At 52.0% G+C, this 16,532-nt stretch overlaps 1 protein-coding gene across 2 annotated transcripts; it reads right to left on the bottom strand.

Annotated features, from left to right (window-relative positions):
* Positions 1–1,604: 1,604 nt before the first annotated feature.
* Positions 1,605–10,133, bottom strand: Slc39a3 (solute carrier family 39 member 3). 2 transcript variants are annotated; one of them, XM_076919349.1, is made up of 4 exons: positions 9,996–10,133; positions 8,319–8,396; positions 6,532–6,857; positions 1,605–4,571 (listed from the first exon to the last, which is right to left on the bottom strand). In XM_076919349.1, the coding sequence occupies exons 3-4, from the start codon at positions 6,739–6,741 to the stop codon at positions 3,828–3,830; spliced, it is 954 nt and encodes a 317-aa protein (XP_076775464.1). In that variant the 5' UTR covers positions 6,742–6,857; positions 8,319–8,396; positions 9,996–10,133; the 3' UTR covers positions 1,605–3,827. The 2 variants fall into 2 exon arrangements, with proteins under 2 accessions (XP_076775464.1, XP_076775465.1); XM_076919350.1 differs by having other exon boundaries at positions 8,319–8,400; positions 9,996–10,113.
* Between the last annotated feature and the right edge of the window lie 6,399 nt (positions 10,134–16,532).

Below are 16,532 nucleotides of genomic sequence, written 5' to 3'. Positions count from 1 at the left end.
TGGGTCCTCTGGAGCACTGCCAACTATTGAGCCAGCTTTCCGAACATTAATTTTAAAGTGTTTTTGTTTGTTTGTGGAATGGTCTTGGTCTGTAGACCAGGCTGGCCAGGAGCTCACAGAGATCCACCTGCCTCTGCCTCCTAGTGCTGGGATTAAAGGCGTGGCCACTCTACTCCAGTTAGCCCAGCTGAAGGCCATTGTCTTCCCTCTCCTGGTGCCCAGGCTCACCCACTCCTTCCCTGCTCAGTTCTAACATGGCCCCTTCTCCCTGGGTCACACATCCTGGCTTGGGGTCGAGGATCTCCACGGCTGGCCCAGCTCTTTCTGCTATTTGTGCATTCGTCCTAGGCTGCCTCAAGCTGTCACCTGAAGAACTTACCTCCTTCTCACCCTGGTCCTGTGGAGTCGCTCAGAAAGTGGCTCAGTCCCCCTACCCTGCCTCAAGATGGAGACAGCCTAGTAGACCCTGTCCTATAGAAGTGGCCCAGGCTACCCCTTCACTTCACCCTTTGGAGTAGCTGGGGAAAAAACCCATAGAGTGGCCCCATTTCTTGGGTGCTGAGGATAGTGGTGAGGGCCTTGGGGGTAGCAGGCAGGCTTTCTGTCTGTGATGGCTGCCTGGGTCCCCTGAGAGACTCGGGGCAGGGTGGGGGCTCTCAGTCCAGCTCTGACTGGCACCAGCCCAGGCTGACTCACTGGAAGGAGCCTGTCCACATGCTGATGCTATTTATAGATGCCAGGCCAGGCTCTGGGCATCAGGAGCCACTGAAGACAACCTTAGTGCCTGTGTCCCTCTTCCAGTAGAGCCTCTGTGTGGGACACTGTACTCTGCCCTGCCTTGCTGAGCTGTAGAGAGCACATTCCTGGGAACTGGGACTGAGGAACTTGAGACCTGTCAGGCTGCACTACATTCTGAAGGTCTAGCCTGCCTGTCATGTCCTACACACTCATCACCTCTTTTAAAAGCCATGCCTTGTCCCCAGCAGCAGAGGTGGGTGAGGAAAGGCCTTGAGGAGGGTGGGTCAGCTGTAAAGTATGTGCCTGCAAACAGGACATGGAGCATGGACTCTCAGAACCCACATCCAAAGCCAGTGGGGTGGATCAATCCTGCTGTGATAGGATTCATGTGCTGTGCTGACCCAGTGGTCTAGATAAATCTGCCACTCCATGATACTTGCACTGTGTCTTAGGAACCAAGGTGAAGCCTGGAGCTGACTCAGCAGTTAAAACATCTCTGCTCTTGGAGAGGACACAGGTTTAACTCCCAGCAACCACAGGGCAGCTCACAAACACCTGTAATACCAGTTCCAGCGGGTCTGATGCCCAGTTCTGGCTTCCATAGGCACTGTGTGTATGCTCACATGCCACACACACACACACACACACACACACACACACACCAGCCAAACAAAGAAACCCCCATGGGCTTGCACTCTGGAGCCCAGTATTTTGTTGTTAGTTTGAGACAGCATGTCACCATACACCCTCAGCAGCCTGGACTCTATAGAGACCAGATATGATGCTGTCTTCTGGTCTCCTTGAAAACTAGAGACCCATGTGGTGCAAAACATACATTCACAAAAACAAAATAAATAAACAAATAGTTTAAATCTTCACTTGTTTATTTCTTTTGCAACAGGGCTCACTTGTAACCCTGGCTGGCCTAAACTCACAGAAGCCCACCTGCCTCTGGAGTGCAGGGATGAAAGGTGTGGATAGCCATGCCTAGCTTAAAAACTGTTCTTATTATACACATTGGGGATGTGGGACGAGCACACACAAGTGTGTGCATATGTGCCACTGAGCACCTGTGGAGATCAGGACAATGCAGTTGGTTCTGTCAGCACATGGGTCCCTGGAACCACACTCAGGTCCCCCACGCTTGGCAGCAAGCACCTTTGCCCATGGAGCCAGCCCCTCTCCCACAGTGTCCCTGGATTTTCTTTTCTTCCGTGGGAGCACTCACTAATGAGACTGTGGTGTTGTGATGTAATTTCTCTCATCACTGGGGGGTGACTTATAGATCAGATTGGAACCCTCCCCAGGAGGGTTGTGCATAACATCTGGGATACATGTAACTGTCCTCAGCCATGAAGCTCCCGGCTTGAAGCAGGTGGACTCCAGAGACAATGGGGGTGGGATGCGCATGGAGCCCGGAAGGCCCCACAGAAAATACCCTAGCGCCATGGGGATACCGAGCTGAAACGCTTCCTTGGGCAGGTGGGATGCAGGGCAAAGACCGGCCAGGCCCCTGCAATGCAATAAAGGCAGGGTGCCAGGCGCCGGCTGTGCCCGATCCCGCCTGCACTAATAACTTCTGTTACAGGAACACAAACAAGCCACAGGAGAAGCTGACATGCTGTTATTACAAGCACAGAGCAGCGGTGAAGCTGGGTCACCCGCACCGCCCTTTCTATCCTTCTGTCTAGCTGTGTCCCTGCTGTGTCCCCCACAGGAGGTAGTGTGTGGGGGCAGCCTGGCCCTGCAGCATCTCAGGCCCCCTCCTCCATGTTCATTCATGACACCTGCACCGGTCCTAGCATGGCCCAGGTCTCCTGGGGTGGGGGGCAGGGGCTGTCAGCTAAACTGGAACTCTCAGTAAGAGACACAGAGGCCCCCAGTTGCCAGTGAGTTTGTACCTGGGATGACTCTCAGAGACTCAGAGTTCTAAGGGGGAGGGTGCAGGTCTGCAAGCTGCTGCCCCCAGGGGCAGAGCAGCCGGTGCTGGGACGAAGAGGGTACCATTTTATGCACCCATGGGGGAGGTGCAGACTCCCTGCTAAGATGACCAGACAAGGGACCTAGCTCTTCCTACCGTGGCCTAGTATGTCATCTGAGCCCACACCTGCATGGTGGCCCCATGGGGCCCACCTGGGGCCCACCTGGGGCCCACCTGGGGCCCAGGGAAGCTGGAGAACCATCTGGATACCCCCATAGTTAAGTAGAGGGTAGGCCCCGGTGGCATCGTGGGCACGTCCCCCCCCCCCGCCCCCCACTTGCATGGACGGGGCTCGACTTCGTCAGGGAAGAACTTCAGCTGAGGCAGAGGCCCTCACTGGGAGACCTAGGTTCCTACATGTGCTCCCATGTCTGCAAGCAGCGTGTGAGCCTGGATTTATTACAGCACTAAGGTAGCCCAGGCATTGTGCCTTGTATCATCTGAGTGTAGCTGGGTAGAGGGCACACTGGACAAGTCACGTTAGTCACCTGGCCACGGTGACAGGGCACTAGGGAGGAGTCTGACATCCAGCTACCATGGGGGCAGTGGAGGTGAAGCCTGGTAAACAGACCCCAAGTTAGGAAAGGTGGTGAGCTGTGGCAGGCTTATGTCCCCAGAGGAGAGTCCTCACTCAGGCTGTCCCAAGATGCTGGCATTACCATGGTGACATGCACCAAGGTTGCCAGGTACTGGGTTTCCCCTGCTCCTGCCTGCATCCTGGGAGCCTTCCGTGTCAGGATGTGCCCCTGGAGTCTCACTGCCATGCCCTCTGCAGAGGAGGCCCCTCCACTCTGGTGACGGTGACAGAGCAAGAGAACATGGCAGGACCCCTGGGGTTGCTGCTCCCCATCTGCCAGTCCCCAGCCCAGCTCCATTCTTGATGGCTCAGGAGTGACAACAAAAACGGGAGGGGTGACGGGATACGAGGTGACATGGCCACACAGGCATTGGTAAAGAGCTTTAAGACATTTTTAAAAGCAGTGTCTGCAGGGCCAGGTTCTGGCAGAGGGCAGAGAACGGTGACCAGCCCGGGAGGCTCCTGTGTGTGGACCGTGGCCCTTGAGCGTGGCTGGCGAGGGACGTGCTCTGTCTTTCGGGAATTCAAGGCTCACCACTTGAGAAAGACCATGCCGGCCAGAGCGGCGTAACCCAGCACCAGGAACAGCAGCTTCAGCAGCTGCTCACGCCTCTCCTCCAGCTCCTTGGCCAGGATCTCCAGGAAGGTGACAAACAGGAAAGTGCCACCGGCCAGGCCCTGCAGCAGCGCCGATGCCACGCTGCTGGCCACGCTGCGGGCACTCTCGATGCCCAGGCCCAGCCCAATGCCCACTGGGATCATGGCACTCACAGTCACAGCCAACTTGGCCGCGTCCTTCAGGGGTACTGCGCTGCGGGCCATGCTGATGCCCAGGGCCACTGCCACCAGCGTCTCGTGGACTGCCACGCCAACGAACAGGCTGACCACACGTTCACCCTCCTCCTGCAGCCCTAGTGCCAGGCCCTCAAACACTGAGTGTGCGGACAGCGCGAAGACCAGGCTGAGCAGCCGCAGCGGCCCAGGGCGGCCCAGCTCCCGTAGCCGCAGCCCTGCGCCATGGGTGTGCGCTGTGGGCTCAGGGTACAGACCGTGACTACGGCCGCCCACACCCACGAATGGGCTCTCGTACTCCGAGTCGCTGCCCGCGTCTGAGCCAGCGTTGAAGGTCTCCAGGTCTATAAAGGGAGGCCGCTCCCGGCGGAAGGTCAGCACCAGCTGTTCCACGAACACCGTGAGGAAGAAACCCACCATCATGAGTGTCTCTGCCAGAGGGTAGTCAGTGCTGATGTGTCCGAGACTCAGCACCTGCTGCAGCTGTGGACACAAGGTCAGGTCAGCTGCAGGCCTCTTTCCCAGGCAGGGGCACTTGGGAGGCTAAGGCAGGGGGACTGCAAACTTGAGGACTACCTGGACCCCAAGGAGACCCCACCTCAAGCAATCAGATAGCACAGAGAACAGGGCACAATGCTTCGTGATTCTAATCCCAGCACTCGGAAGCAGGCCAGGGCCACACAGAGAGACCCTGTCTCCATAGGACAACAGAAGACACAGCCCAAGTCATAGCAAGGTTAAAGCAGAGAGGGTCAGAGCACGGCTGAGAGGCACAACTCGGTCTTGCATGCTTCCATTCCCAGCATTGCCAAAACCACATTTTTAACAGGAAAAAAAAGAGGAGAGGCTGGGGAGATGGCTCATGGGTCAAGACACTTGCCACCATCTGACAACCTGAGTTCAAACCCCTTGGGACCCACACGATAGAAGGCAGAAAGCCTCTGATCTCCACACGCGTGCATTAAATACTTATAAAACAGAAGGGAAACCAGCCTGAGAAACACCAGACAAGACTACTGGCTGGCCTTGCCGGGGCTGTTCCCAGAGAGAATTCCAGCCATGAGAGACAGCACTGTGAACTGTGCTCGCTGCAAAGGACGCCTGGAGCCCAGCCCTACACGGGTGAGCTGTCATGTGTGCACCCCAGGCCACCGCACAAGTTCTGGCCTGGGAGGTGAGAAACGCAGTGCTGGTACACCACAAACACAGGAAGCCAGCGGACGCGGGCACAGCATGAGGAGGCTGCGGCAGGCGACCTCAGACTCCTCACTGGCACAGACAGTAGCCACTCTAGCCTGCGGTGGGCTGGGGCCCCACCGCGGGCCCAACAGCAGGCAGGAAGCCTTGCTCACTTCTGGCCAACGATGCCCCCCAGCCCCGATCTTCCCATGCTCACTGCAGCCTTGGCAGAGGCTTTCCTAGGCTACAGGATGGAGGGCAGCTACTGCGAGGCCAGGCCCACCCAGGCCTGATATGACTCCCTTCACATATGTGGAGCTGGCAGCCCTCACTAACTCTACAGTGTCAGATACAGCTGTCACCATTTTCCACCCTGCTCATGTCCCATGCAGCCATACTGATGGTGACAAGCTGGGGCCTCTCCAACCACAGCCAGTGAGATGGGTCCCAAGGCTGACAAGTGGTCAGGATGTGAACCTGGCCACCTCCAGCTGCACGTTGAGATGGGACCATAGGTCAGCATGGGTCCTTGGTGTCTGTCTCCTGGGTCCCTGAGGACTCCAGGAAGCTCTGCTCAGAGTACCACTTGGCCCACAGGAAGCCTGAGGAGACACGCCAAGGCTGTGTCTAGGTGCTATGTGCCCACTGTGTGCTATGCACAAGAGCCGATGGAGAGGAACCAACAGAGCGGCTGCACATGGCTGTGGACTCTGGCGTGGCTAACTACTCTGCCTGAAATTCACACCCACTGGTCACCAGTGGGATGGCCCAGTACCCAGGTAAGTAGATAAGGCTCAGAGAGGAAAGGCGCTGACATAAGGTCATACAGCAATTTGCTTTCTCCTCCCTGTATGTCTTGAGCATCTGTGGTGAATTCCATCTTAGCTTGGGAGTCGCTGGTATGCTTTGCCACACAAGCATGAAGACCTGAGCTGTGACACCAGAACCCACCTGGAAAACCGGGTGTGGTGGCACATTCCTGTAAGCACAGCCAGGGCAGAGGCCAGGGCAGAGGGACCCCTGGGGCTTCCTGGCCTCCTCTGCAGAAGTAAACCCCAAGTTCAATAAGATCCTGTCCCAGAAAACAAGGTGAACAGGACTCCAGAAGACACCAACCTCTGGCCTTCACACAATGTGCACGAACAGGCGCCTGAGCCCCACAACCCCCCAGCTCCCCACCGAGGCCCCACCCTATCCCTCACTGCAGGCTCCCCACCGAGGCCCCACCCTATCCCTCACTGCAGGCTCCCCACCGAGGCCCCACCTTATCCCTCACTGCAGGCAGCAGTGCATTAAAGCATGTAGCCAGGAAGACGCCACCTCCGAAGGTGTTACAGAGGGAGAGGACCTTCTTCGAGCGGTGAGCCTTCTCAAAGTCAGACTCGATGACCTTCACAGGCAGCAGAGAGCCCAGCAGCATGAAGAAGAACACTCCCACCATGCAGAGGAGCTTGGCCACCAGCAGCTTCGTCATGGTGGCCTCCTGGGTCACACCGGTCTCCACAGGGCCACAGCAGAGTCACACACCAAAGCCTGTCGGGGCTACCGGCCCCAGTCGCAGGGCCAGACACACATGGCTCTGCTCAGCAGCTGTGAGACAGGGCAGACATGGCAGCTGTGTGGTCACTAGTAGTGGTGGTGACCAGCCAGCCACCCTGGGCCCACTACTCTCTCCACTCTAGGATTCACGGACATGGACACACATGCTTGTGCAACTTAAGGTGAGCACGCAGGGCTGGGGAGGTAGCACAGGCAGGACGGGCTTGTGCTACAGTGTGAGGACCTCAGATAGGAGGCTGTCTGGAGCCTGCTGGCAGCCAGCTGCAACTAACCAGGGAGCTCCAGGTTCATGAGACCCTGACTCTAGAAGTGGGGTGGAGAACAACTGAAGAAGACACTGGGTGTTACCTCTGGCTTTCAGTACACACACACATTCATACACACGCACACACAAACGCACATTCATACACATGTGCACATACACATTCATACACATGTGCACAGACACACATTCACACAGGTGCACCTTCACACACATGCACGATACACCTTCACACACATTTGTACATGCACAGTCACACACATGTGCACAATCACATACATGTGCACATACAGTCACACACATGTGCACATACACATTCAGAAACATGTGCACAGACATACATTCACACATGTATACATATACATTCACACAGGTGTACATGCACATTCACACACATGTACACACATATATTCACACACATGTGTACATACAGTCACACACATGTGTATACATTCACAAGCATGCAAACATTCACACACATGTGCATACATTCACAAACATGCAAACATTCACACACACGTGCACGTACAGTCACACACATGTGCACATACAGTCACACACATGTGCACATACACATTCACATTCACGCACACGTGCACATACAGATTCACGCACACGTGCACATACACATTCACACACAGGTGCACATACATATTCACGCACATGTGCACATACACATTCACATACACATGTACATACACATTCACACACATGTGTACATATAGTCACACACATGTGCACATACAGTCACACACGTGCACATACATAGTCACACATGTGCACATACACAGTCACACACGTGCACATACACAGTCACACATGTGCACATACACAGTCACAGACATGCACACAGACACACATTCACACAGGGCACAGGAAACTGAACACTACTTAGCACCCGGCTCCCTGCTGCCAGGTGCTTGGTCACCACCTGAGCTGAGTGGCTTGGAAGTTAAGCACAAGCACGGATGCTGCAGTTGGTGCCAGAACACTCTCATGGGTGTTGCTGCCCTGACGGAGAATCTCAACCTGTTACCCCAAGGCTAGGCCTTATATAACTGGTGTCAACTCAGCTCACACCAGCCTGCCAGAGTCTTGATTGCCAAGACTGTGCCAGCCCCAGGGTTTTACACAGACTACTTCCTCTGCCTGGAACATCCCTACCCCACCCCGACACCCCTGGGTCCTCCACCATGTATCGTGCTCCCAGCTGCATCCCTGGTACCTACCTTGAGGCTTGGTGCAGGGCAGGTGCAAGGTGACAGCTGGCTCAGTGGATGTGGTGGCCAAAGTGTGGGGTTGTTCTCCTGCCTCACAAAACACAGGTCATTAGGAGTGAAGCTGCTTCCCTCTTGGCTGCTGACCACAGCCCCGCGCACCGTCTGCAGTCACAGTCATCCTGTGCCTGCCCTGGCCCTGGCCATTCTACTGCAGCAGAAGGAACTGTATAGGTCTGAGTTGTCCTGTAACTTTGGAGGTGGAGACAGGATCACAGGGACATGCTGCCCAGCCACCCTGCCCAGTCAGCTACTCTAGGCTCAAGTGGGAGACCCTGCCTCACGATGTAAGTGGAGCTGGAGGGTGCTCACTGGTTAGCACTGGGTGCCTTTCCGGAGAAACTGGATTTGGTTCCCAGCATCCACATGGCCACAACCTCCTGTAACTCCAGCTCCTGGGGATTCAATGCCCCGTCTGGCCTCTGCAGGCACCAGGCATACATGTGGTGCACAGCCATGAAAACAAGTGAAACACACATATATGTAAAGTTTTCAATTATGGCAGTGATCAAGGAAGACAATGACTTTACTGTCTGGGCTTCCACGTGTGCACACAGGGTCTGAAGGGGTGTGCATGGGAGGGTGAGGTGGGACAATGGCCACACATTTGACACCAGCCTGGACAGTGAGGAAGACCCTACCTCAGAATAAAGTAACACAAGAAAAAATTAAAAATAAAATTCAATTAAAAACGGAACAAAAGAATAAAACAAAGCTCATGAGGTAAAGGTGTCTGTGCCAAGCATGAGGACCCACGGAAGAGAAAGCCTGGATTCCCACGGCCGTCCTCTGACCCCCACAGCCTCCCCAATAAATGTGCATACTTTTACTCCCAGCACTTGGGTGGCAGAGGTAGGCGTTTGATGCCAGCCTGGTCTACAGAGTGAGTTCCAGGACAGCCAGGTTTACAAAGAGAAACCCTGACTTGAAAAGAAATATAAATAAATAAATAATAGTAACAGCAGAGGCAGCTCAGTAGTTGAGAGCACCGGCTGTTTCTGCAGTCGACCAGGGTTTCATTCTAGCCCGAAGGCACCTATTCCCTCTTCTGGCTACTTTGGGCACTACACACATGTGCATAAACACATGCAGACACATACAATAAATTAAAAAAAAATACATTTTAAAAATGAGAATAAAATACGAAAGAAAATTAAGTGAATTAGGATGAAATAAATAAGGTTAAAATTAAGTTAAACTTTAAAATTAAAATGTTATAAAAATATTATAATTTATATATAATTATATATATATATATATATATATATATATATATATATATATATATATATATATAATTAATATAATTTAAAAAATTTTTAAAACAAAAATAACTCCCTTAAAGTCCTCTCCACTGCTGTGGACACAAGGCAAAGTGCATACAATAGGCTCCCAGTTGATGCTAGAAGACCGGGTTGGGTAGGTGCTTTCAAAATCGGGCCAGTCGGGGCAGGGCTGGTGGGGCGACAAGCTCGGTCTTTCCTTAAGCATTTATTGAGCGCCTACTGTGTGCTCCACGCAACCTCACTCTGAGCAAGGACTCTGTGAACAGGCAGGCACTGTCGGCCAGGCCCCCTCGGCTCCGCCCCGCCCCGGCCCGGCCCCGCCACGCCCAGACCCCTCTTGTACCTCTGACAGTCCCTCAGGCCTCCAGCCAGTGCCACCTGCCGCCAACTGCCCCGCGGTCCGGACCCCGCCTCAGCGGACCAGACGAGACCCCCGGGGCTGCCCACGCCCCGCCCACGTCAGCGTCTATTGGACATTGTCAGTGCCACTCGACAGAACTCACAGTCTATTGGTCCCAACTGCTGCCAATCATTCTGCAACGCCTACCGGCTCCGGAAAGCAGTTTCCTCCTTGCTAAACTTGAGTGGAGCTACCAAATGATTCCGATAGGAAACACGTACTCAGTGACATGGTTCCGGAAGGAGGGCCTAACTCTCGGAGCTGTCCAGGGTCGCGTGGTACTGAATGAGTGTGGATGGAGGCTTGGCAGAAAGCGATTTCCTACAGCGAATGGAACATTCTTGAAGTCCTTCCTTGTGGCTTAAGATGACGATACAGGCGTCCACCAAACATTTGTTGATAGCCAGAATAAATCCAAGCTCAACAGAGCTACTGTGCTCCTCAATCACGACAGGTAATAACAATTCTACCCATACCCGCAGTCCAGGAAGTGTCTCCTGAAGTGACATGGCACCTGAGTAGAACCTGCAGACACCACACAGTATGCCTTATTTTTATATTCATTTATTTGTTTGAGCCACGGTCTTGCTGGGCAGCCCAGGTTAGATGGCATGCAGATAGCTCAGAATCCTCCTGCATCAACTTCCCGAGTGCTTGGATTGTAGGTGTGAGCCACCACCATACCTGGTCTCCTGCTATGTCTACAGCATCTTGCACAATGCTATGTAAACACTGGTTTTACCATGCTAGAGAAAAAAAAAGGCAAAGAAGCTTCTGTATTCACTGCAGAACAAAGCTTTACATTTTTTTTTTTTTTACACATGGTGATGTATTTCTGTCATGCCAAAACTCAGGAGGCTGGAGCAGAAGATTCATGTATTCCAGGACTGGCCTCCACAGTGAGACACTGTATCAAAACAACCAAGCAAGGCACACCAACACATGAGGGGGCCCTGACGTATGGGCATGCGCTTCTTATATTTTCACTTATTTATTTGGTTGGCTGTTCTAGAACTCACTCTATAGAGCAGGCAGGCCTCACACTCAGAGATCCCCCTGCCTCTGCCTCCCAGAATACTCAACATAAAAATGTGTGCCACCATTGCCCATCTTACTTATTTTTAAAATATTTATTTGGTTTGATTTTATGTGTGTGAGGCTTTGCCTACATGTCTGTCTATGTGCCATACATGTCCCTGGTGACCAAAGAGTTCAGAGGAAAGTGTTGCATGCCCTTGGATCAAAGTCACAGGTGGTCCTAAGCTGCAATGTGTAAACCAAACGTGCATTCTCTGTACAAGCAGCCAGTCAGTCCTCGTAACTGCTGAGCTGTGTGTCCAGTCCTCGTTTCTTTCTAATTGCTAAATAGTATTCCATTACCTGGATTAATTAGATCTGCTTGAATGTTGCTGTAGAGCGGGGGTGTTTTCAGATAAAAGTCATTTTCTAGTAGATTTAAAGCCATTGTGTGAAGCCTGGGGACTTTCTCCTCCTTGGCTAAGACAGTACAGGTAGGGGTCCAATGTCTACTTGTCCTATGGCTCAGCCACACCCTGCATATCTAGTCAGTAGAAACTAATATATACTCACCCAAAGATTGGGAGCAAATATGGCTGGCGGCATCATATGAATAACGGCCTGAGTTCATCAACGTGTCACCATAACAAACATCCTGTACGGCTTAATTTGTTTGTTTGTTTGTTTGTTTTGTTTTATTTGGACAGGATTTCTCTGTGTTGCCCTGGCTGTCATAGAACTTGCTTTATAGACCAGGCTGGCCTCAAATTCAGAGATCTGCCTGCTTCTGCCTCTCAAGTCCTGGGATAACACAACCAACTTATCTTTTTTTAAAAGGCCTAGAAGAAATAATGGCATATGTCTGCCGTCCTCGCACTTGGGAAACTGAGGCAGGAAGATGAGATCAGCCTCTGTTAATTCTTAAGGTCAAGGCCAGGCAAGACCACATGATGCCCTACATGAAGGGCTAGGGAGATGTTGAAATGGGTCAGTGGGTCAAAGGAACTTGGCTCACAAGACTAGTGACCTGATTGCAATGCCTGGCACCATCCAGGGTTAGAAAAGTAGGACAGACTCTGAAGTTGTTCTCTGCCCTCCAAACACATGACATGTCACACACAGGTGTCTGCACCCTCTCTGTGCAAACATACACAAAGTAATAACAATTACAACAGTTACTTCGTAAGTCCTGGGATTAGCCAGGCATAGTAGTGCAAACCTTTTCTCCCAGCATCCAGAAAAGAATAGAGGCAGGTAGGGCTCTATGAATTCAAGACCAGCCTGATTTAAATAGCGAGTTCCAGGACATTTGGGGTTACACAGAAAGATTGTGGTAGTTTGAATGGGTACGCCACCATACATTTATATGTTTGAATGCTTGGCCATAGGGAGTGGCACTATTAGGAGGCATAGCCTTGTTGGAGGAAGTAAGGGTGTAGACTGAGGTTTTCTATGCTCAAGCTCTGCCCAGTGTGGAATTTCAGTCTCCTCCTGGCTGCCTTCAGATCAGTCTAGATGCTGCCATGCTTCCTGCCATGATGATAATGGACTGACCCTCTGAACCTGTAGGCTAGCCCCAATTAAACATTTGTCTTTATAAGAGTTGCCTTGGCCGGGCGGTGGTGACGCACGCCTTTAATCCCAGCACTTGGGAGGCAGAGGTAGGTGGATTTCTGAGTTCGAGGCCAGCCTGGTCTACAGAGTGAGTTCCAGGACAGCCAGGACTACACAGAGAAACCCTGTCTCGGAAAAAAAAAAAAAAAAGAGTTGCCTTAGTCAAGGTGTCTTTGTTCACAGCAGTGAAACTGTAAGACAGAAAAACTGGTCTCAAACAAAAGGAGTTGGGAGTGAGTGGCTCACAGTTGAAGCTCTGGCATTTGAGATGTTGAAGCCAGCCTGGGTTACAAAACGAGACCTAGATAAAGGTTTTTAAAAGATACAAACTGTTATCTAGCAACCATCCATGACTCCAGATCCAGAGGATCTGATAGTGGATGGCGGCCTCCATGCCACCAGCCATACATGCAGACAAAATACTCACACACTCAAATAATAACTTTCATAGATATAACTGGTTCTGGTAGACAATTCAGTGGTAAATATCACTGGCTGCTCTTGCAGAGAAATTGGACTCAATTCCCAGCAATCACATGGTGCCTCCCCACCATCTGTAACACCAGTTACAGGTTATCTGACCTCCTCTTCCAGGCTCTGTGGCCCCAGGTAGAAAATTGATGTGCAGACAAAACCACCAAATGTATAAAAATAGACTATATTAAAAAATAAAAACTGGAATTTGCAAGCTGAAAACCCTAGTATCCATTGAAGAGTAGATTTTAAAAATACTGTGTTAAGTCCATCCAGTGGAATAGAATGCAGCAATCAAAGTGACTGAACAATGTGCAACTTGAATCCCTCCAACCTTGTGTTAAGGGAACCTAAACACAGGAGAGAATGTGCAGGCACTGTAACTCCAAAACATTCTAGGAGAAGGCAGTACCACAGTGCGGCTGGTACTGCAGGAGTTCAACTGTAAGGAGCACTGAGAAAGTCTGTGGCTGAGGTCCCCTGAATGTTTATCATCACGACCCCCAAACATTCACAGCTAATGGTAATGGGAGGACGGAGGCTTAGTCTAGCCACCAACAAGCACCAACTGCTGACCTTTTTTGTTTGAATTTTGAAATAGGGCTTAGATCTGTAAGCCTAAGTTTGGCCTTGAAGTTTTGATCCTCCTGCCTCAGCCTCCCTAGTGCTGAAATGGCGAGAGTGGAACTGGTTCAGTAGTTTGGACCTTGAACGGAACAGGGGGAGTGCGAACCAGTCTCCCAGAGCAGCTCACAGCCCTGAGATTGACCATTCTGGCAGCACTGTGCATGCTCGTCCACAGGCCCCAACTCCTGTAGGGAGTTTGTTGTCTGTAAGCCTGTGCCAGCCAGGTTGTCAGGGTTTCTCTCTGACTTGTGCGTGGGCGGCCAGCTAAGCCACTTTAGGCTAGAGAGACGTTTTCTTATTCCTGTAAGGATAAGCTGTTCCAAGAGTGCACGGCTCCTATCTGGACACCAGGAGTGTGTCTAGGATGCAGGCCCAATGGCTAAGCTGTGGCTTTGCCCACCATCCTGGTCCTGATGCTACAAGAACAGGTGAGATGGCAGGAGGCTGAGGTGCAGAGCCCCCTGCTGGCCACACTTGGAACAGCCCCAACCTCTCTAGTTTGAGTTACTATTTTGAAACATTTTGTCAAGAGGACAGTGACCAAAGGAGGCCCACCCAACCACTGACTGGTCTTTCTTTTTCTTTGGGCCAAGGTCTCACTATGTAGCATGGCTGTCCTAGAATTCACTATGTAGACCATGCTGGCCTCGAATTCATAGCGATGCACCTGCCTGTGCCTCCCCAGGGCTGGGATTCAATTTATTTCCTTCTGTGCATGGGTGTTCTTCCGTGTTTGTGCACCATCTGCAGTGCTGCAGGAGGCCAGAGGGGGCATCACACTCACTGGAGTTACAGTTGTGAAGAGCCATGCAGGCACCGGGAACAAAACATGGGTGCTCTGAAAAGATGACTCAGTGGTTAAGACTGCCCTTCCAGAGGTCCTGAGTTCAATTCCCAGCAGCCATGGGGTAGCTTGCTCCTATCTGTAATGGGATGCGATGCCCTCAAGAGGACTAGACTGAACTGCTGATATCCTGACAAGAAATAGTGGACTCCTGACCAAAAACCTGTTTCTAAACAGGTCCACTTTACTTTAGTCTTCCACTACCTCTGGTGGGTAGTGGGCTAAAGAGGTTGGAAAAAAAAATTATGCCTACAGGCATCTAAGTTCAAGGCCAGCCTGGTCTACAGAATGAGTTTCATGAAAGGCAGGACCACAAAGAGAAATCTTGTCTTGAAAAACTAAATTCAACTCAACCCAGGGCTTCTGATATTGCTGGGGATGAGTCAGGTGCTCCAAGTTGTTCTAAGACTTCTGCGGCCCTTCTGTCTCCCAGGCCTATACCCACTCCAGGAGGGGACTCCAGTGTCAAACAGCTGGGCATCCCTAGATATGGCCCAGTGTCCACGACAACTTGTGTTCCCAAGGCAGCCTGGATCCCACTACAGGGACCCTCAAGGTGTCAGCAGAGAGGGGTCAAAGAGGAATGTCACAAAGCTTTTAGAGCTTGCACCATTCAAGTACAGAAGCATTTTCTGGGTGAGCCCATCCTGGCTAAGGGTGGCCTTGAACTCCTAACTCCCCAGCCCCTCCTCCTGAGGGCTAGTGAAGCTCACCTGAGCCCCTGGCCTGTTGTTGAGCCTTCATATGACTGCAATGTTGAATTTCAGCTGGGTGTGGAGACCCACTCGGGCCCTCATCCCAACACTCAGGCTGAAGCAGGACTCCTGGGTTCATGGCTAGCCTGGGCTATACATAAGCAGCATGTCTCAGGGAAGAAACACCACTACTGTGGGGTCACAGGGCTCTAGGCGGAGGCTGACCTGGAAGCCCACTTGGCTTCTGTTGGCAATCCTTGAGAAGCAGGATGCTGCTGGATGGCCAGTCACCTGGCAAGCCTGAGACACATGACACCTTTGAGCAGCATGGCTTCAGCCGAGTATGTTCTATATCTTGCTTTCCCTCCCAAAGGAGGATCCTCACTCAGGTGGGTCAAAGTCTTCAAAGGTGGGCCAACCATGACGAGTGGCTGGTAAGGGCGTTTACCCCTAACCCTGATGACTTGGTTCCACTGCTGGGAGAGGACTGACCACAAAACCCCCCTGAGGCATATATGCTCCTCTTAGAAGTTTCCTCCCCCCAGATTCATTTTTAAAGACAAAGTTTCTCTGTGTAACCCTGGATGACCTGGAACTCAAAGATTCACCTGTCTCTGCCTCCCTGATGCTGGGGTTAAGGGCACGCAACACCTTGCCCAGCCAATTTTAAAAAGTTATCATGGTCTCTGATTCAGAGCACATGAGTATGTCTGGCTGGGTATGTGACAGGCACATAGAAGAAGGCCGAGGCCCTCAAGCTCTGGGGTGCCTGTCACTTAACAATTCTCCCTGCTACACACCCCAGACATGGCCAGCCAAGTATTTGCATTCCCAACAAGGAAGATGGTAACCAACACTGGGGACTGACTATATAGTTACCCCAGGGTTATCCACTCTGGAGACTGGTCCCAGAAGCTGGGGTCCCCCACACTGCCTGTCTCAGTGAGCCTCAACAATTTCCTGTCATCTACAGAAACTGACAGCAGGTGCCCAATGAATCCCATGTTCCCTGCTGCCTGGCAACTCAGGTCAGGAGGGCAGGAACCTCCTTTCCCATGCAGTGTACAGGCTAAACAATCACTAGAGCCCATGCCAACCGTATCTGAGGTCTTGTCATGTTTCCTGCATGCCAGACTGCGCCCCCCACCCCAAAACTGTGGGACCTTAGCTAACTACCAGGGCAGAGCGGCTCAGAGGCTGACACGGGAA

The sequence above is a fragment of the Arvicanthis niloticus genome, chromosome 22 (assembly GCF_011762505.2).
Source record: "Arvicanthis niloticus isolate mArvNil1 chromosome 22, mArvNil1.pat.X, whole genome shotgun sequence".
NCBI classification, from domain to species: Eukaryota; Metazoa; Chordata; class Mammalia; order Rodentia; family Muridae; genus Arvicanthis; species Arvicanthis niloticus.
The sequence above is the reverse complement of the archived record's forward strand: the minus strand, read 5'-3'. Positions and strand labels throughout refer to the sequence as shown.

What these genes read in the sequence shown, in the direction of transcription:
- Slc39a3 (XM_076919349.1), bottom strand. Translation starts at nt 6,741, where the DNA reads ATGACGAAGCTGCTGGTGGCCAAGCTCCTCTGCATGGTGGGAGTGTTC. An exon ending in TGCCTGCAGTGAGGGATAAG is followed by an intron (nt 4,572 to 6,531) that starts GTGGGGCCTCGG and finishes TTGTGTCCACAG; the next exon opens with CTGCAGCAGGTGCTGAGTCT.